At 41.2% G+C, this 21,776-nt stretch overlaps 1 protein-coding gene across 4 annotated transcripts in view; it reads right to left on the bottom strand.

Moving 5' to 3' along the window:
* Window positions 1-553: 553 nt before the first annotated feature.
* lpin1a (lipin 1a) overlaps window positions 554-21,776 on the bottom strand; it is a 138,170-nt gene continuing 116,947 nt past the window's right edge. For all 4 annotated transcript variants that reach the window (XM_067984282.1, XM_067984285.1, XM_067984284.1 and 1 more), the window contains 4 exons: window positions 20,443-20,595; window positions 19,759-19,873; window positions 16,913-17,016; window positions 554-2,754 (listed from right to left, as the gene is read on the bottom strand). In XM_067984282.1, the coding sequence (XP_067840383.1) occupies window positions 2,595-2,754; window positions 16,913-17,016; window positions 19,759-19,873; window positions 20,443-20,595 (532 nt within the window). In that variant the 3' untranslated portion in view covers window positions 554-2,594. The remainder of the gene's footprint in view (window positions 2,755-16,912; window positions 17,017-19,758; window positions 19,874-20,442; window positions 20,596-21,776) is intronic.

The raw sequence follows: 21,776 nt of genomic DNA, 5'->3' as shown, positions 1-21,776 counted from the left end.
GTCACACACCAGCCCGACTTGGAAATATATCGCCGTTCCTTCATCGTCCTTGGGTCAAAATCCTGGAACTCCCTTCCTAACAGCACTGTGGGAGAAACTTCACCAACCGGACTGCAGCGGTTCAAGGTGGCAGCTCACCACCATCTGCTCAAGGGCAATTAGGGATGGGCAATAAATGCTGGCCTCGCCAGTGACGCCCACATCCCATGAATGAATAATTTTTAAAAATCGGGGCAAACTCGCCATCCTCATTATTTCGATCGGATGAGTGTGACCAATTTTGTGGGCTGGGCCGGCTTCAGCACAATGATTTATGAACCAGTGCAAAAGATCGTGGAAACTCGAAGCCCAGCGTAAATCAAGTTTCTGCGATCTTTTGCGCTGGTTCAGCCCGATTGCACTGATAAAACCAGCACAAATTGGCAGAAACTTTAGGCTTGACGTCTATTTTTACTTAAACCTCTATGGGACATTTTTCTATGTTAATGGCATATATAAATGTTATTAAACATAGATAGATGTACTGTAGAACCATTAGTGGACACAAAGAGTCTTTAATACACTTTATAATATTCTGCTTTTATTGACTGTCTTCTTTATCTACATGATGTAACGTTATTTTCCCTACAGTAACATTGCAATTCATTACACACACAGCGGTTGTGTGATGGTGGTTGTAATAATTGTAACAAAACATAATAGATTTGAAAGCAAAGCTTCAATTATTTATCTTTCATAGAAAGAAAATACACTTTACATTATGCTCTGAGCCTGATTTTCCCCATTTTTGGTACAGCTAAAAAATCAGGTACAACTTGCATGCATCACAAGAATCGTACTTTCCAATTTGTGACCATGATATCAGAAAATGAATGATAAAATACAAAATATTCAATTATGGATGCAATGTACCTGTGCTATGCTGGAGGTCTTTTTTGTTGACCCACTTTACATCTCCCCCTCCCAATCAGGTGAGTTAGTAGTCCTGCTGAATTAAGAGTTTAAAAATTATTTTTTGTGGAAATAACACAATAATACAGAAGAGACTCGGTCTAATGAGATACAATGAGCTCAGTGTACAAGATTTTCCTTTATGTGTAAATAAAATCTTAAAATGGCTCTTCACACACAGTTGGGTCCATTTCTAGTTTTTTTTTTATTTGCCTATTGGCTGTTGAATATATACTGGATAGTTGGAGGATCTTGATGCAGTTTACCCTCCTAACAAATGCCACCGTGCTGCTCTTGGCACTGGCCAGGGAATAAAAATACTAACAGTTGTATAGGCAACAATCCTGAATTATAGCCTTCAACAAGGGCAATAATCCCATTGTATTGATATAAATGGCATCTGTACCCTTACATCAAAAGGGAAATATCGGCCTCTGTGTATCAACTATCATTTAATCCTACTTGGGTATAAAAACTTTTGCAAGGAGTCTAACTGCAAGACATTTAAGAATATCAGTAGCATGGCCTATTTGCTATATATTCTCCAGAAAATTAAAGCAAATCACATTAGTCTCTGCAATAATTGTATTCATAAATTAAAAATACCAAAAAAAAAATCCTTTATCCTCACAGAACAATGCTTTAATAAAATATTGTTTTACAGTTTTAATAATCCATCAGTACTCCCTTGATGGCTTAGTGATCAAATGCACAGACCAGGGAGGTTGCAGGTTCAATGTATATCCTGTGCTGAACCAGGGCACAGCTGGAGCACTACAATTGACTTTCAGTGCTCCTTAGTTTATGGAAAAAAGTGTCCAAGGTTTCTGCACTTGATCATTAATCATTACCCCTGCTGTGGGGGGGTATGCACACATGCAGATATTGGACGAGTATCTGGATCAGACTTGGTTGCGATTGCATCCACCTCCGCCCCCACCAAATAATCTGCCTAGGCTCACACATGAAGAACAGCCACAGGGAAACACGCTAAACAGCTGCTGGTAGCCCCAGAACTGTAGCCCAAGAGAGAGAGAGAGAGAGAGAAGGGGTGGAAGTTTGTGGGCATGGTGGGAGAAAAACATCTGGTGAAGACAAATGATTAAGTTACTTGAGCCTTTGAAACAGCAGTGTTTACTGATGCATTATACAAGATGGATCTACAGCAATAATTTGGACTTAATCAAACTATCAAAAGTGCATACTATAAATAATTATAATTCTACCTTTGTTGAGGGGAAAAAAAACAAAAGAAATATTAAATTTGTGTGATCACTAAAATAATTTTCTCACAAAATGACAAGTGCTGAAGAGTGGAGAGTGATCTTAAAGGAGCTGTGATATCAACTTGAAACAGAGGGTACAGAAAATGTCAATGACAAAAGCTGCTTCTTCACAAGAAACCTGGGAATTAAGATGTAACACACCTCCATCAAGTGGCTTCACTCTGAGTCTGTGACAATGTCCTTACATGAGAACATTTGATGGAGTAAAATGCTTAGTGATATGATAGCAGCTTTGCTACCCCCATAAAGCCAGGAAGGAAGAACACTACATTACTTTCAGCTTATAACAATGTGAGCAATGGCTGCTAGCACTTAAAAGGGATAAAAATCAATTTATAATAATATGTGCAGTAGTGTTTAATTCTGGGAAGTTTGAAGGTCCTGGTTTTCCACAGTTGGCAGCTGCTCTCTCCAGAATGTGAACTGGCTGTAGGTATCTGAGCAAGGGAAGTCAGAGGAATGCTCTCTCTTCAGCAGAGGGAACACATGATCAACTATTTCACTTAGCCTTACGTAACTGGAAAACAAAAACAGTATAGTTCTGCATGAGAAACTGAATACACCATCACATTAACACAGTGGAATTATTTATGGCAAGAACAAAGAGTTACTTTGAATCAGTTTGTTTCTCATTAACTTTAGCCTCTCAGTTCATATGTTGCACAACACAAATTACAAAATAATGAACATGCAACTAAGTGCAAAGAAACTTTTCAATAAATGCACAGCCCAACACCAGAACCTAGATTTGAATCTTATTAATGCTGCCAAATTGCAAAAAAAAATCTGTGGTATTTTGTAAATAGGATATTAATCTGTTTGGGTTTGAATAAGCAGGTCACTTCAAGAAAGGTATTTAGGGTGAGCAAGCAGAGAATTTACTGGTTTGTTTCTCTCTGTGCTTACATAGAGACATTCCGAAAATAGTATATCTCAATCTACGTAGTGTGCGCCTCAGTAAGACCATGTCTTCATTTGTGTAGGTTGAGCCTTTGTTCTGAGGGAATGATGGGTGTTAGGTGATAGATGGGAGAAAGTCCCGAATGATAGGCAGTCAAGATTTTCTTTTTCTGTTCTGTGGTACTTTTTCATTTGTCGATCCCATCCCCTGGCAGCCCAGGGGATGGGATAGACGAGTCTGATTCCTTAGCAGTCCAGTGGTGAGTATAAGTTTAACACCTGGCAAGTGTGGATGTGAGCAATGCATCCTATTCTTTGCTGGTCCAGCAGAGTCTTGGTCACCCTATACACCGATGGGGAGGGAGTTTCAGAATCCAGAATGAATGCTCGTTATTACTCGAGTAGTCACTGCTTGAGCACAGAGGTTGGTAAGGACAGCGAGTGAACTTCTAATGTGAGGACTTTCAACTGGGAATTTGGTGAGGGTGGGAATTTTGTGCAGAGGAGGGAGGAGGTGCTAAGTGATTTAAACCAAGGGACTATAAACAATTCTATCAACTTTTAAAACTTAAATTAAATTAAAAAATGAATAATTATTTCAAAATCAAGCTAAATCCATTTATTAAATATAATTTAGATCTCAAGTTATTCTATTAGTCCTAGAAAGAAACTGATAGATAGATAAATAAAAACTAGAAATGGTAGTACAGGCTGTGCGTCGGGATTGTAAAATGTGGGAGTTTGTGGACAGCGAGACTGTCCTGGATTGCCACATCTACAATAAATGTCTTTGAGCCAGAGTGTCTCAAGCCAAAGTCTTTGAGCTGGAGTGTGAGTTAGAGAGACTTCGACACATAGGGAGGAGGAGGAGGAGAAGGAAGTCCTGCAAACACTGGTCCTATCCAACAAAGTACTTGATATCTGTGAGGATAAGGATGAAGGCTGCAGGGAGGATGCCCAGAATGGCATCGTGGAGCACAAGGCAGTCCGGGGAGAAAGAGGGTCAGAATAAAAATGTTGTAGTCATAGGGGATTCTATAATCAGGGGGATAATCAGCATCCTCTGCAGTCATAACAGAGTCCAGGAGGGTGTGTTGTCTACCCGGTGTAAGGGTAAAGGACATCTTGGAGCAATTGGAGGGGAAGGATCCAGTTGTCATGGTCCATGTCGGCACCAATGACAGGAGGAAGAGGTCCTGCTAAAAGAATATCAGAAGCTAGAAACTAAATTAAAAAGCAGGACCTCACGGATGGTAATCTCAGGATTACTATCTGAGCCACATACTAATTGGCATGGAGCTAGGCAGATCAGAAAGGTGCATGGCTGAAAGACTGGTGTGGGAAGGAGGGGTTCCATTTCATGGGACACTGGCACCAGTACTGGGACAGAAAGGAGCTGGGACAGGCTTCTCCTGAACTGGAATGGGACCAGAGTCCGAGCAGAAAGGATAAACAGGGCAGTAGATAAGGCTTTAAACTAGCAAAATGGGGAGGAAGGATCTGGTAGCAATAACAAAAGCCTAAAGACAAAAGAAACAAGAGATGAGAAGGACAGAACAAGGTAAGGAATAAAGATAACAAATGGTCAAGTAACAAATGCAGTTATAAAACAGAAGTATAAAAGGACTGTTAAAAAAAAGTAAAGAGAACAACTATTAAAGATGAATTCAAATGCCTGTACAGCCATGTACACAGCGTCCAAAACAAAACGGGGGAACTGGAGGCAATAATCCCTAACGAGGAACCAGATTTAGTAGGAATAACTGAAACATGGCTACATAAAAGACAAGACTGGCAACTAAATACTGCTGCTTATAACAATCAGAAAGGATAGGGAAAGAAGGGGAGGTGGAGTAGCTGTATTAATTAGAGATAACATAATAGCAGTAGAAAAAAAAAAGGGACATCACTAACAGAAGGACAGAAACAGAAGCCATATGGATTGAAATGATGCTGAGAGGTTGTTTCCCCTGGCTGGAGAGTCTAGAACTTGAGGTCATAGTCTCAAGATAACGGGTCGGCCATTTAGAGAAGGAAAAATTTCTTCACTCAGAGGATTGTGAATCTTTGGAATTCTCTACCCCAGAGGGCTGTGGATGCTCATTGAGTATATTCAAGACTGAGATCGATGGATATTTGGACACGAAGGGAATCAAGGGATATGGAGATAGGGCAAGAAAGTGGAGTTGAGGTAGAAGATCAGCTATGATCTTATTGAATGGTGGAGCAGCCTCGAGGGGCCGTATGGCCTGCTCATGTTCCTATTTCTTATGTTGTTATGAAATAAAAGATAAGAAGGGATTGATCTAGCTAATAGGGGTATACTACAGACCACCTAATAGTGGAAAGGAGGTGGAGGAAGAAATATATAAGCAAATGTGTGAAATGAGTAAAGGACATGGAATAGTAATCAAGGGAGATTTTAACTATCCCCAAATGAACTGGCAAGAAGAGGTAGATAAAGGAGTACAGGGAATGGAGTTTTTACAATGTATGCAGAATATCTTTCTTACCCAGTATGTAAAAAGCCCAACAAGAGAGAGGAAGCACTGCTGAATCTAGTAATGGGGAATGAACCAGAGCAGATAAGAGAAGTAAGCATAGGGGAACATCTAGGCAACAGTGATCACAACACAATAAGATTTAAGATAAAAGATTGAGCAGGACATGAGTAAGACAAAGACCAAAGTAATAAATTGGGAAAAAAAGCTGATTTTAAGGGGATGAGAACGGAACTAGGAAAAATAAACAGGAAAAATTTGCTGCTAAGTAAATAGAACAGCAATGGGAAATATTTAAAATGATCAATAGAATCTAGGAGAAATATATCCCACTAAAAAGCAAGAACAAACTAGCCAGTAATAACACACCATGGATGAAGAAAGAAATAAAGGGCAAAATTGAAACTAAAGAAAAAGGCATACACTAAGTACATAGACATGATGTGGAGATGCCGGTGATGGACTGGGGTGGACAAATGTAAGGAATCTTACAACACCAGGTTATAGTCCAACAAATTTATTTTAAAATCACAAGCTTTCGGAGATTATCTCCTTCGTCAGATGAATGAATGAAAAGGTTCTCAAATCGCATATCTTATACTATGTTGGGACAGCATCACACCAATCAAAAGGTGTCGTTGTTATTCAAACAGGCCAGTCACGGAGAACAGCACGTCCCAGTACACTCGATATACATTGTGTCTATTACACAGGCAGGCAGAAAGAAACTCAAAATGGCAGAGAGAGAGAGAGAGAGAGAATTTTTAAAAACATATAAATTTTTTCCCCCTTTTTGCTGGTGGGGTTACGTGTAGCGTGACATGAACCCAAGATCCCGGTTGAGGCCGTCCTCATGGGTGCGGAACTTGGCTATCAACTTCTGCTCGACGATTTTGCGTTGTCGTGTGTCTCGAAGGCCGCCTTGGAGAACGCTTACCCGAAGATCAGTGGCTGAATGTCCTTGACTGCTAAAGTGTTCCCCGACTGGGAGGGAACCCTCCTGTTTGGCGATTGTTGCGCGGTGTCCGTTCATCCGTTGTCGCAGCGTCTGCATGGTCTCGCCAATGTACCATGCTCCGGGGCATCCTTTCCTGCAACGTATGAGGTAAACAACGTTGGCCGAGTCACAGGAGTATGAACCATGTACCTGGTGGGTGGTGTCCTCTCGTGTGATGGTGGTATCCGTGTCAATGATCTGGCAAGTCTTGCAGAGGTTGCTGTGGCAGGGTTGTGTGGTGTCGTGGACGCTGTTCTCCTGAAAACTGGGTAACTTGCTGCGAACGATGGTCTGTTTGAGGTTGGGTGGCTGTTTGAAGGCGAGCAGTGGAGGCGTGGGGATGGCCTTAGCGAGGTGTTCGTCGTCATCGATGACATGTTGAAGGCTGCGGAGAACATGGTGTAGTTTCTCCGCTCCAGGGAAGTACTGGACGACGAAGGGTACTCTGTTGGTTGCGTCCCGTGTTTGTCTTCTGAGGAGGTCTATGCGATTCTTCGCTGTGGCCCGTCGGAACTGTCGATCGACAAGTCGAGCGTCATATCCCGTTCTTACGAGGGCGTCTTTCAGCGTCCGCACCCATGAGGACGGCCTCAACCGGGATCTTGGGTTCATGTCACGCTACACGTAACCCCACCAGCAAAAAGGGGGAAAAAATTTATATGTTTTTTAAAATTCTCTCTCTCTCTCTCTGCCATTTTGAGTTTCTTTCTGCCTGCCTGTGTAAAAGACACAATGTATATCGAGAGTACTGGGACGTGCTGTTCTCCGTGACTGGCCTGTTTGAATAACGACGACACCTTTTGATTGGTGTGATGCTGTCCCAACATAGTATAAGATATGCGATTTGAGAACCTTTTCATTCATTCATCTAACGAAGGAGATAATCTCCGAAAGCTTGTGATTTTAAAATAAATTTGTTGGACTATAACCTGGTGTTGTAAGATTCCTTACATAAGTACATAGACAACAAAGGAGAATTCAAAAAGGTTGGAAAGAAGTCAAAAAACAATTAGGAAAGCAAAGAGAAACAAGATTAAATTATCAAGGAATATAAAAATAGTAAAGTGTTGTACAGAGACAAATAACAAAAGAAAAATCAGGATAGGGATAGGGCTACTAAGGGATATACATGATAAACTCACAGGTAATGACAGAAATACTAAATAATTAATTTGCCTCAGTATTTACCAGTGATACTAACATGGTGGGCAGGACATAAGAAGAAGAGATCAAAAAAGGTATAAAGACATTTAAGATAGAAAGGGGAGAGATAATTGATAAACTAATCAAACTTAGAGGGGATAAGGCCCCTGGTCCGGATGGATTGCATCCACAAATATTAAAAGAAGTTAGGGAGGAGATAGCAGAGGCACTATTACATATATATATATTTATATAAAAATTCACCAGAAAAGGGAATAGTGCCAGAGGACTGGCAGGCAACTTATGTGATTCCTATATTTAAAAAGAGACAGATTGAACAAGTTCAGGGAACTATAGGCCAATTAGCTTAACGTCGGTGGTAGGAAAGGTAATGGAATCCTTACTCAAAAATGTAATAGAAAAACATCCAGAAACCAAAAATATAATAAAGAATAGTCAGCACGGATTTCAAAAGGGAAGGTCATGCTTGACCAACCTTATTGAATTCTTTGAAGTAACAGAAAGGGTAGACAACAGTAATGCAGTAGGCGTAATATATTTGGATTTTCAAAAGGTGTTTGATAAGGTACCTCAGTTTTTTTAAAAGTTTGTTCATGGGATGTGGGCGTCGCTGGCAAGGCCAGCATTTATTGCTCATCCCTAATTGCCCTGGAGAAGGTGGTGGTGAGCCGCCTTCTTGAACCGCTGCAGTCCGGTTGGTGAAGGTTCTCCCACAGTGCTGTTAGGTAGGGAGTTCCAGGATTTTGACCCAGCGACGAAGAAGGAACGGCGATATATTTCCAAGTCGGAATGGTGTGTGACTTGGAGGGGAACGTGCAGGTGGTGGTGTTCCCATGAGCCTACTGCCCTTGTCGTTGTCCTTCTAGGTGGTAGAGGGCACGGGTTTGTGAGGTGCTGTTGAAGAAGCCTTGGCGAGTTGCTGCAGTGCATCCTGTAGATGGTACACACTGCAGCCACGGTGCGCTGGTGATGGGAGTGAATGTTTAGGGTGGTGGATGGGGTACCAATGTAGACTCATGACTAAGGTCAGAGCACATGGAGTCAGGGGACAAGTAGCAGAATGGATAGCAAGCTGGCTACAAAACAGAAAACAGAGTAGGGTTTAAAGGTAGTTACTCAGAGTGGCAAATGGTGGGAAGTGGTGTTCCGCAAGGATCGGTGCTGGGACCACTGTTCACTATTTACATAAATGATTTGGACTCGGGAATCTGAAATACAATTTCAAAATTTGCAGACACCACCAAATTGGGGGGTATAATTAATACCAAGGAGGACTGACAAAACATAGGAAAACATTAATAAACCGGCAGAATGGGCATGTAATTGGCAAATGGATTTCAATATAGATTAAGTGTGAGATGGTACATTTTGGTAGGAAGAACAAGGAGGCTACATTCTCCTTGGAAAATAAGAGTCTAAATGGGGTATAGTTTAATAAGGGCATAATAAGAAAACCAAGCAGTAGTGTTCATTTCTAGAGGGATAGAATTGGAAAGCAGAGAAGTTATGTTAAACTTGTATAGTGCCTTGGTTAGACTACATTTGGAGTATTGTGAACAGTTCTGGTCTCCATATCATCAAAAGGATATAGAGGCACTGGAGAAAGTGCAAACAGATTTACTAGGATGATATTAGAACTGAAAGGTTATACCTATCAGGAAAGATTGAACAGGCTGGGGCTCTTTTCTCGAGAAAAAAAAGCCTGCAGGGTGACCAGATGCAGGTCTTTAAGATTATAAAAGGGTTTGATAGGTTAGACGTACTGAAGGGGGAGACCAGAACTAGGGACCATAAATATAAGATAGTCATTAATAAATCCAATAGGGAATTCAGGAGAAACTTCTTTACCCAGAGAGTAGTTAGAATGTGAAACTTGCTACCACAAGGAATAGGTGAAGCAACTAGCATAGGTGCATTTAAGGGGAAGCTGGATAAATACGAAGGAGAAAGGAATAGAAGGATATGCCGATAGGGTTCGATGAAGTGGGGAGGAAGGAGGCTCATGTGAAGCATAAACATCGGCATGTACTTGTTGGGCCAAATGGCCTGTTTCTGTGCTGTACATTCTATGTAAGAGGGATCTGTGTTTACTTAAATATAAAGTTTTAACTTAATACTAGTTTAAATACTTGCTAAAAACATTATTTGAGTTCTGTCATTTCATTCTGATGAATATTTTGATGCTTTTTGAATTAGAAATTTGTGCGTTCGCTTTGAGTTTTTAGAAATTTCTTACAGGAATATTTCTTTATGAATATCTATAAATGAAAGTTATTATCCAGTCATAAGTTTAACAACAAAATGAGGTTTGGTGAAAGGACTAAGCACCAGGAAGATCAGACTCTAATGGCATGACTAAATTAGATAAACCAGCCAATAGTTTTACTGGGGTAGGCAGCACTTAAAGACTATCCAAATGTTCTAAAGGTAAGGTGCAGAAAATGAATGATACCCAGAGTCAGCTAACTGACAAACCATTGAAATGCTTCTACGCTAATGCAAGAAGTTTTAGAAATAAGCTGCTGGAACTACAATCATATGCAGCATTAGAAAACCCAGATGTTATAGGTGTTACTGAGACATGGCTAGATTTAAATGATGGTGCCGAATGCCATATCGCAGGGTATAACTGTTTTAAGAAAGACAGAATAGGTCAGAAGGGAGGTGGTGTCGCCTGAATTGTCAGAAATAATCTGCCTGCTGTGGCAAGAGATATTAGCACATCAGTAGCAGCTGTTTGGATTCAATTAGTCCAAGCCAATGGTCCCAAGATTGTGATTGGCACTCATTACAGACCTTCAGGACAGGCATCCCTAGCTGATGAGAAACTTTGTTCACAAATTACCACGGATTCTAGCCTGGGGCCAATGTGCATTATGGGGGCAGATGACAAAACTTGGAAGGGTAGTAAACAGTGAGGAGGATAGTGATAGACTTCAAGAGGATATAGACAGGCTGGTGGCATGGGTGGACATGCGGCAGATGAAATTTAACGCAGAAAAATGCAAAGTGATACATTTCGGTCGGAAGAACGAGGAGAGGCAATATAAACGAGAGAGCACAACTCTAAAAGGGGCACAGGAACAGAGATCTGGGGATATACGTGCACATATCATTGAAGGTGGCAGGGCAGGTTGAGAAAGTGGTTAAAAAAGCATACGGGATCCTGGGCTTTATAAATATAGGCAAAGAGTTCAAAAGTATGGAAGTCATGATGAAACTTTATAAACAATGGTTCGGCCACAACTGGAGTATTGTGCCCAGTTCTGGGTACCGCACTTCAGGAAAGATGTGACAGCCTTAGAGAGGGTGCAGAAGAATGATTCCAGGGATGAGGGACTTCAATTACGTGGATAGACTGGAGAAGCTGGGGTTGTTTTCCTTGGAACAGAGACGGTTGCAAGGAGATTTGATAGAAGTATTCAAAATCATGAAGGGTCTAGACAGAGTAGATAGAGAGAAGGGTCAAGGATCAGAGAACATAGATTTAAAGGTGATTGGCAAAAGAACCCAAGGTGACATGAGGAAAATCCTTTTTACACAGCGAATGGTTAGGATCTGGAATGCACTGTCCAAGGGATTGGTGGAGGCAGATTCAATCATAGCCTTCAAAAAGGAACTGGATAAGTACTTGAAAGAAAAAAATTTGCAGGGCTACAGGGAAAGGGCGGGGGAGTGGGACTAGCTGGATTGCTTTTGCATAGAGCCGGCATGGACTCGATGGGCCGAATGGCCTCCTTTCGTGCTGTAACCTTTCTATGATTCTATAAATGGTCAGATGCTGAATCATCTAGTGAAATGGGGAGAGTACCTGAGACTTTTATAGACACCATAAATGATTGTTTCCTTAAACAGCATGTTGGTGAGGCAACTAGAGATAAACAAATTCTAGATCTGGTTTTTAGCAGTGACCCTAGTGCTGTATCAACCTTCCATGTGGGGGAACACCTGGCCTGCTCTGATCATAACAATTAGGTTTAATCTTATTGGCCAATCCAAAGCTGCAGCCAATCTAATGCTGGTCTCAGATTTTAAGAGGACTTACTTTACAAAAATGGCTGAAGATCTGGCAAAAATTGACTGGGCAACACTACTAGTTTGGCAATCAAGCACAGAGGACAAATGGGTTCTATTTAAAACCACTCAAACAGAATGAAGCCATGTACGTCCCAATGGTTAAAAGGACACATGGTAAAACAAACCATTATGGTTGATGAGGAAAGTACAGAGGCAAATTCGAGACATGCTAGATTTAGACTTGCTAGGGGAGTGGGCCACACGTTGGCAAATGGAGTTTAATTTAGATAAATGTAGTGTGATGCATGTTGGTAGGGCCAACACAGAATACACGTATCATTTGCAGGGAACAATACTGAAAGAGGTTGAGCGACAAAAAAGATCTTGGTGTTATTGTGCACAGATCACTAAAGGTTCATCACCAATGTAGAGAAACTGTAGCTAAAGTTAACAAGGTATTGGATTGTATTAATATAACCAGTTATAAATTAAAGGACACCATTTTGACACTATACAGGTCGCTGGTCAACTGTGCCCAGTTTTGGTCCACCTACATGCGGGTGATATAGCGGCGTTGGAAAAGGTCCAAAGAAGAGCTACAAAAATGATTCCTAGCTTAAAGAACCTCAGCTACTCAAATAGGCTCAAGGTCCTTGGTCTATTTACTTTAGAGCAGCGTAGACATAGAGGTGACCCAATAGAGGTCTATAAAATAATTAAAGGACTGGATAGTGTTCCTATTGATGGATCATTTCAGTTTAACAGATTGGGGAGGACATGGGGACATGAGTTTAAACTATGTAGGAGCAGAAACAGACTGAATGTTAGGCAGTTCTACTTTTCCCAGAGTAGTGAGCCTCTGGAATACATTGCTGGCTGGTGTGGTGGGTGCTGACTCTCTGCAGGCCTTCAAGAGGGAGCTGGACTGGTTCCTGACTAAAGCAGAGATCGCATCATATTGGTGGCAAGTGTTTTATAGATAACACTTGGTCCATGTGATCTCCTGGACAGGCTTCGATCACCAGAGGAGGTTGGAGAGGAATTTTCCCTTATTGGCCCTGGGTTTTTTCTGTTGTTTGCCTCTCCCAGGAGATTACATGGCTGCAGGGTGGGAGGCAAGAAGTGTTTAGCCACGATGGTCTGGCCATCATTGTGTGGCAGGCTTGATGGACCAGCTGGTCGTTTCCTGCCCGTCAATTTCATATGTTCATATGAACAAAAACAACCAACCAATGTATATTGACAGTACTACATTATAAAATATCCTAGCTGTACCCATATTCCATACTTTGTCTTATTTCATTTTTTTTTATATCCAACTCCCATACACTTGTTCAGGCCATAAAATCTATTTTCCCCCCTCCCCCTCCTTTTCCAGGAAGCACTGGCTGTCACATTTTGTTAAATGATTAGTTGCAATTACTTCAGATACAAATTTATATTCACTAGTCAGAATGACCTAGTTTTGAGACACAATGAGGTGGAACAAATTGTAACTTCAGAGGTCACAATTTTAAAATTTTTAATGCTGTATTTTAAGCACAAGCCTTAAGTACGTTGCTACTTGTACTTAATTTGTTTGGTGTCATTTTACTGAGGTATTATCCTTTTTCAGTGTCTATCTACCTCCATGCCTCCTCCTTCAGCTGAGTGGGCTGTGGCTATAGACTTGCTCTATATCAACAGACAGGAGATAGGTTCAGTCAGGTAAAATAAGTCACACTTCTGATTTTTTTTTAGATCTCTTTTCACTAAGAAGCATGATATCCAAGGGCTCAGCAAAGCTCACCCATAAAGGATATTTGAGCTTGAATACAGTTGAGCCTGCAATTTGAACTTGGGCCCTTAGGATGAAAGTCCAAATTTGATTATATACTTGGCTTTTTAAAAAAAAAATTGGTACCAGAGCATAGGCTTTTGGGCCATTTAAATTTTAAATGGCTGATCTGTACCTCGACTCCATTTACCCCACCCTTGCTCCATATCCCTTGATACCCTTACCTAATAAAAGTCAATCAATCTCAGTCTTGAAAATTGCGTGCGCGCGTTGGGCGGAGGGGGGGGGGGGGGAAAGAGGGTGTGTCAAAGTTCAGATTTGGCATAGCACAGCCACAACAATGTCCTCCAATGCCACACTGCCATTTGCGTCAGGCTTGACAGAGCAATGTGATTGGGAATTTAAAAGTTAAATGGGTCATTTTTTGATCGAGTCACGATATCCCAATTTGGCCGATCTCAAAATGATTGGTGGGGAGAGGGTCATGAGTCCCCCCCCCCCCCCCCACACCGGTGTTGCCCATAGCAATGCTGGTTTCCAGGGGCCAACAGGCACCTCTTGCGATCAGCATCTCCATGGCACAAACGATCGGAATGTATGGGTAGGTGTATTGAAGGTCGGCATCAGGAAATCCAATAGGCAGGAAAACAGCGGGGCATGTTCCCATCCAATTTTCTGCCCCTGCCTGCCCAAGTTGCACCCAGGAAAGCCAGACCTCAGTTTAATAACTCATAAGAAAGACAGAACCTCTGACAGTGCAGCACTCCCTCAGTACTGCATTGAAGTGTCAGCCTGGATTATGTGCTCAAGTGTCTGGAGTGGGGCTTGAACCCATGATCTTCTGACTCAAGAGTCACCACTGGGCCAAAGCTGACATATAAATATGGAAACTATATAGAAAAAAAGCAAATGAAATGAATTGAACTAATTGAAAATTAAGATGAAATTTTATATTGAAAGGTTTTTATATGAATAAAAGGAATGGAAGTTAAATCTACGTGAAGTTTATGAACTAATATATTTATGTACTGATCGAGCATAACTGGTGTGTAGAACTTTTTAATATGATGTGTATATTCAATATATTGTGTATGTAGTAGATTGTATGTAGATTAAATTATAGATTTTTATTTATGTACCATTATCAGATTTTGTGCTGGGGTGGGAGGAGAAGGTTGTTTTTATATTGGTGAGTGTCTAACAGTGGGAGTATTATGAGGCATTAGGGAAAAAGGGGGATATTTTACAATGTAGGTTCCTACAAACTTCACGTGACAGCAGTGCTAGTCAGAATATCGGGTATGAAAGTTGTTTCCTAGATTGCTGATTTTCCATCCATTAATTTCAATAGGTGGAAAATCAGGTGAACCATGAATCTAACCTTCGCCCCAACACTTCAATCAGCGCTCCTGTTACACAAAGCTCACCACCAGGAGTGCAGCATTTTGAAATATGACCCGGTGGAAGATTTGTTTTTTCAATAAGGAATGGATTAATTTGGAATTTGCTATGTGAGTGTGAAGCTTAATTTGCAAGTGGAGGAGGGACAGGGTTGGCAAATTTGGGTTGAGTGGTAGGAACAAATGAAGCATTAGAAGAGGAAGGAGCAGAAAATAATACAGGTGCAGAGAGATTGGTGGTGGTGAGTAGGAAAGAGGTTTGTGGTGACAGGGGGGTGGAAAAGTGGGAGTTTGGGTTGAGTGACACGGACGATAAAAGATTAGCGATAAAGGGGAAGGGGAGTTAGAGAATTGCAGAGTTTGGCGGTGAACATGGAGAAATTGGTGGGATGAAGTGTGAGTGGGAACAGGAGAGTCAGGGTGCTAAAGAAAGAGAATGGTGAAAGAAAAGGAATGGAGGATAAGTTTTGTTTTTAAATTATGTACAAATGGGAGGGGAGCCTTGGGTTTAAAGTTTTGGTAAGAGTTAGTAAGGTGTTTCTGGGTTATGGAAGGATTCAGTGTCGGGTCACTGGATATTCGATTTGCAGGAGGGGATGTCCCAGGTTTTGTAAGTTGTGTGTGGGGATGTAGTCGGAGTGGGATTTACAGCACGTGGCAGTGATGGGACGATGCTGCTGGGATGTGGGAGAAGTGGAACCAGCATTGAGGGATTTAGTAATAGTGGAGGTGGTTTCATGATATGGGAATACCATGGGGAGGTTATGCGATGTTGTAGTACTACAGGCGTTGGCTGTTGAAGTATTGGAGGTGTGGGAGTTTGCAGAGAATGGGGAGGGGTGCATGGGATGTAGGAGTATAGGAGGCAGGTTTCAAGATGTTAGAACTGGGAGGGAAGTCCTGGAACGTCAGAGAAGTGGGAAGGGATCCTGGCATTAGGGAGTATTGGGAATGGGATGTCAGGGTGTGATGGAAGTGGGAAAGGTTTATTGGGATGTGTCAGGTATGGGCGAAGCATCAGAAGAGGGGTCTTGGGGTATGGGAAGGTTGAAATTGGGCGGTGGTGTGTGGATGCAGTGGTACAGGATTCTAAAGTTTGGGAGTTGTGTGATGGGGTATGGCTGTGATGGGAAGGTGGTGCTGGTGTGAGATATTCCAATCTGGGACTACTGGGGAAGTGTCCTGGGATGTGGTAGCACTGGGGAGGTTGAGATCTGGAAGTATTGGGAGCAGGGGTCATGTGATCTGGCAGCATTGGCTTGAATGTGATGGTCTGAGTCAATTAGGAGAACTGTCGTAACAGGCAATACTTCAGAAGGGAGTATCAAAAGGTACGTGGGGTTCTGGGGGTGGGGGAAATGGCATAACAATTGGAGGTTTTTGAGAAAGACTGTTGGGATTGGGTACTTGGTGAGGAGTAAAGGGCAGGGGCAGTAAAACACAGCAGGAGGAAGTGGAGGAGGGAAGGTACTAGTGCTTGGAGTGGGAGCAGCAACATGTGGCAGTAGTCACCGTGAAGTGGCAAGCAGGGAAAACTGATGCCAGTCGGCACGGGGTAGTGACAGATGGCACAAGGGAGCAGGGAAAGGCAAGGTCACTCAGGGTGGCAAGAGGCAGGAGGAGTGAATTGGATGGCATTAAGTGCTTGGTGTGGGTGGGTTGGAGACAGGAAAACAGAGTAGGAGAGATTGGAGACAGACATAGCCGCTCAGTGGGAGTGGGACCAGTGAGCTACGTAGGAGGGAGTGTGGGAGACAACTTAAGAAAAGGTAGGGAAAATATGTTCAAGCACCAGGAAATATGTTCTAGGATGTGCATGCTATACGCAAAATATTTGAAGCAATGAACAATTTATTTAAAACACAATTTGCAAAAAAACACACACCTCTAATAAATTAAAGAAATTAGTGTCTACTCACGATGATACATTGGTCTTTGCATGCTCCTGTATTAGTTCACCTTTAGGATTGACTGTAAAAATTCTATTTATTGGGACACCCACTTGTTTATAGGAGTAAACATCCTGTAGAGAAATTTTAAAATAAAATTGCATCAAGTATTTATAATCTTGGGTCATTTTTTATGCTATTTACTTACACCTCTGTAATCCAATTCTAAGGCTGCAGATGAAATGTTTCTGGTGATTTGTATCCGCCGTGGAAATTTATTCATTCAGAACAGAGTTTGAGGAAAATTATAATGCAAATGGAGGAAATAAAGATAATTAAATGGTCATTAAAAAAAAAACTGGAGTGTTTAAATACTTTAAATAAAAAGGCACCAAGGCTTGATGAACACCAGAAAAATATATTAAAACAGCCCTGAACAAATTACATATTTTTTATTAAATTTTCAACAAAACTGGATGCATTGAGGGGATCTCCTTACAACTGAGTGTAAATAGGCACGGCGGGGTTTTTCGGGTATGAGTGACAGGTTGAGAAAGCACCCAACTGCTTGCAGTGCCAGCTGTTCTGACTCTAACTGGAGCTCTCCTGTGTTCCTGCTGTGACGCTTGTGCTCAGAGAGGAAGCCAAGGCTGATAGTGACAAGTCGTTTCAGACACACATTGCACACATACTTCTATCTACAGCCCTGCATCAGCCACACGTATAGAAAAAAAAAGGGCAAACAACACTTCTAACAGTCAGCAATCTCACCCATCATTCTCACATCTTAAGTATTTAGAAAGAAAACTGCAACTGCGTATTTTTAGATGGTGGGATTCCTAAAGGGTGCTGCAAAAAAAAAAATGTTTGAAATAGCTAATTTTATACATCGTTAACAAATGCTAAATCTGTTTTTAAACTTGCAAAAGAAGCTTCAAAAATAGGATGAGAAAATGCCATTCAGCCCATCAAATAGGCTACTTTCATTGTACTATCTATAAATTGCATACTTGTTTACTCTCACCAATTTATTTACTCTTCTAAGTAACTTTTGTTGTATATGTAATTTTATTAAATTACTTCTTGAGCACCAAGGTAATTAGGACAAACTCCAGGATATGAATCACACATTATTCAACCCTGATTTGAGTCCATTATGGTAGCTTTTGTACCGGAGAAACAGTGGGAGTAGGAAACTACCTGGTATTGACCATTGAAGAAGGTGTGAGGAGAATTGTGGAGCAAATGAGATATTTCAGAGGGAGTTTAGGATAATTTTTTTTTTGTGATGGAAGGTGTGAGAAAAGCATCAACAAAACCATGTCGGTGGGGGGGGGGGGGGGGGGGGGGGGGGGGCAGCCGGCCAATCGCGGGGGTCCAATTGCACCAGGTGAGCTTGTCGGGCCTGGATGAACCACTCCTGCTCATCCTGGCCCACAAGCAGTGCAATAATGGACTCACCTCCTTTCAAGTGAATCATAAGCGATGGGAAAGCCACACAGCTACGGTTAAATTCATTTCACATTTCCAATACACAAAAAATGAAGTGCCTCAACTATCGCAATGAGGTGCATTGCCCCCTGCCAGTTTTAAGCAGGGACAGGACTTCCAGGTTTCTGTTGCGCGCGAGCATGCTAAGCTGCCTGGGTTAAACCTGGAGGCGGGTGTGTTGGAGCCGGGATGCGGTCCCGCTGAACAATTTTTTTACTATCCACCCGCCCCAGCTCACCTGTTCATGGGGGTTAAAATTAGCCCTCTGGCTCCATTATTATCTAATGTTTATAGTGCATCATGGCATGGGAAACCATTAGTTGCCCGTTTCTATATTGTTGTGGAAATTGGAGGAAGGCACTCAAGGTCCTGTATGAACTAATAGGTGAGAGAGAGACATACACAGACACACAGTTAGAATATTCTCGGAGTGACTGGACAGCTCAATATCTTATCACAGGGTCGAGTTTGATCAGCTTGGGACCTTGTCGGTGTAACTTTTTGCCAGTTTGTATCCCAAAATCTTATAACTGTATGATTGTACTTTAACAACTTTTACTACTTACCTTGTACTGTTTCTCTTAATAAAACATTATGCTTGGAACACCTCTTCACCTTTTTGATTATGACCAAACCATAAACAGAACTCATAGGAGAGTGGAGGGTTAGAGATGGGGGGGGGGGGGGAACATAAGAAAAAACATTCTGAAGTGGTGAGTGAAGGAGGTGGCTGTGTGAACGGGATATTATATGGAGGATGAGGCTGAGGGAAGTGAGGTGGGCAGAAAAAAATCCAGAGGAGATGAGCAGGTGATAACACGCAGTGTCACATACTCAGCTTATTTATCATCAATCACCTACTCAACTTTGTTTTCTTTCTGTTTATTTTATGCCATACATTCCCCATTTATATCTCACAGAAAGGGTTTATATCATGCATGGTATAAAACAAACTTGGATCTATTACTATTCTAATATCTTGTTTTAAAATACTTCCCTCATCAAAAATCACATTTATAAATGTAACCCACTTCAGGAGATATTTGAATTTTTGTATGTAAGCTTAAGATCTCATTTTGTTTAAAGAATCTTCATTCTGTAGAACTCATTCCTCTAAATCAAAGGGCCAAGAACCAGCATCACAGGAGTAAAATCAGAGCAACTGGCAAATTCAATGCAAGAGACACCTTAGTCTGGCAGAAAAACGTAAATATCTTTGAAATAAAAATCACACACACAATTTCTCGTAAGTTAATTAGTCTCATTCTTTCTTAAGTTTTATAGAGCATTGCAACTTTAATGTATATGGCCGTGCTGTTTGGTTACAACCGTACATTCTGACACACTATAGTGTTTGTGCTTCAGTGGATGGGATTTTGACTTACATTAGATCGGTTTCCAAAAGCACCATAGAAGGGCTCTTTATTTGGGAAAAAGAGGTTCCTGATGTCTGTCAGGCACTGAATCTTAAACTTTTCAGGCTTCTTTTCAATTACTTCTCTGAAATGAAAAATGATCAATGAATATACATTGGTAACAATTTGGGAAAATACTTGAAATGGAATTATAATCTTGAAGGCCCAGAGTGGGCCCTTGATCATTAAAAGTTGGTTTTAGACAAAATAAACTTATAACAATCAGAACTTTATCACCAAAAAGCGCCATTGAATTGCCCCTTCCATTTTAATATTTAGCTTTCATACAATAGGTATAATTTTAGTGAATGAATGCATCTAATTAGGACCCACATTCAACCATTTTCAGCTTAACAAAGCTAAATCTATTCAGCACCAGGGCTCAGACTTCTAGCACTCAAATTAAATTTGGAAGGTGAGATTCATTTTGCTCAGTGCATACACCAGTTTAAGCTGTTATTAGTAGCAGACACTGTCAGCAATATGGTCATGCAATTTTTTGAACAATGTTATTTAGGAAGAGGTTAAATATTTTGGTCTTCACATGAGCGCTTGACTTTCTACACAATCACATTGGCTGCTGAAAAGATCCATTTACATGAAGACTGCATTTGAAAAACAGGGTATTAATAAAAGCAATAAAAGAAACATTACCTGTGCAATGCTGAGAACACACTACTGGGACATAGTAACAAAGGACCTTTCGGCAACACTGTTCCCTTTTCATTAACCCAGTGCAAATATCCTCGAGTCATATCAGCCATCCCAATAGCACGTGCTGAACAATATAGGAACTTGTACCCATTTCTGCAGAGGAAAATTAAATATTTATAGCACTCAATGACTATATATTGTCATTGCATTTTCTTGATTTTCCGACCCATGATATCTTGGAGCTGATTGAACAGGGACAATCCTGATCCCAGACTTGTGCACCTATAAAAGTTGTTGCCATAACTTCATTTTTAACTTTGTAATCAACTGGAAGGGAGTGATAGCCCGAGCAATTTTGCATATGTTCTGTGCACTTCCTTTCTGTCCCGTTTAATATAGTGTCTAGCAAGGTATTTGTCCATGACTTTCAAATTCCCTGTCACTCAAGGGAGGATTCAGGTGATCCATGTACACAAATCACTAAAAACTAGTGCACAGATACAAACAGTAATCAGAAAGATTAACTGAATTTTAACCTTCATCTCAAAGCAGTTGGAATTCAAAAGTGAGGAAGTGATGCAGCGATGCTTCAGTTGTAGAGCTTTGGTCAGGCCCGATCTGGAGTACTGTGTACAGTTTTGGCCACCACACCTTAGAAGAGATATATTGGCTTTGGAAGAAGTAAAGCGCACATTCACCAGAATGATACCAGGGCTTAAAGGGTTGAATTATGAGGACGGTTGAATAAACTTGGCTTGTATTCCTTTAAGTTTAGAAGGTTGAGGGATGATCTAACCAAGGTATTTAAAATGATTAAGGAATTTGATGGGGTAAATAGAGAGAAACTATTTCTTCTGATGGGGGAATCCAGAACAAGGAGGCATAATCTTAAAATTAGAGCAAGGCCATTTAGGAGCAAAATCAGGAAGCACTTTTTCACACAAATGGTAGTGGAAATCTGGAACTCGCTCCTCCAAAAGGCTGTGGATACTGGGTCAGATCAGCTATGATCTAACTGAATGGCACAACACACTGAAGGGGCTGATTAGCCTTCTCCCGTTCTTATGATCTCTCTGGCTCATGCCAGAAATGCAAAAGGGGAGGGAGTATTTAAATATCTAAATTCAACAACTTGCATTTATATAGCGCCTTTAACACTGTAAAACATCCCAAGGCCCTTATTCATCCCAATGCCTGTATCCAACATCCTTTTCAGATCCAGAACATGGATGCAGTCTATTACCTTTAATGTTTACTTCAACTCAGGTCTGAGTACTGATAGTATCCCAAAATGCAAATCTGCACTCCAATTGACTTTAATTTGGAAAAATTGC

This window comes from Heptranchias perlo, chromosome 5 (assembly GCF_035084215.1).
Source record: "Heptranchias perlo isolate sHepPer1 chromosome 5, sHepPer1.hap1, whole genome shotgun sequence".
Taxonomy (NCBI): Eukaryota; Metazoa; Chordata; class Chondrichthyes; order Hexanchiformes; family Hexanchidae; genus Heptranchias; species Heptranchias perlo.
The sequence above is the reverse complement of the archived record's forward strand: the minus strand, read 5'-3'. Positions and strand labels throughout refer to the sequence as shown.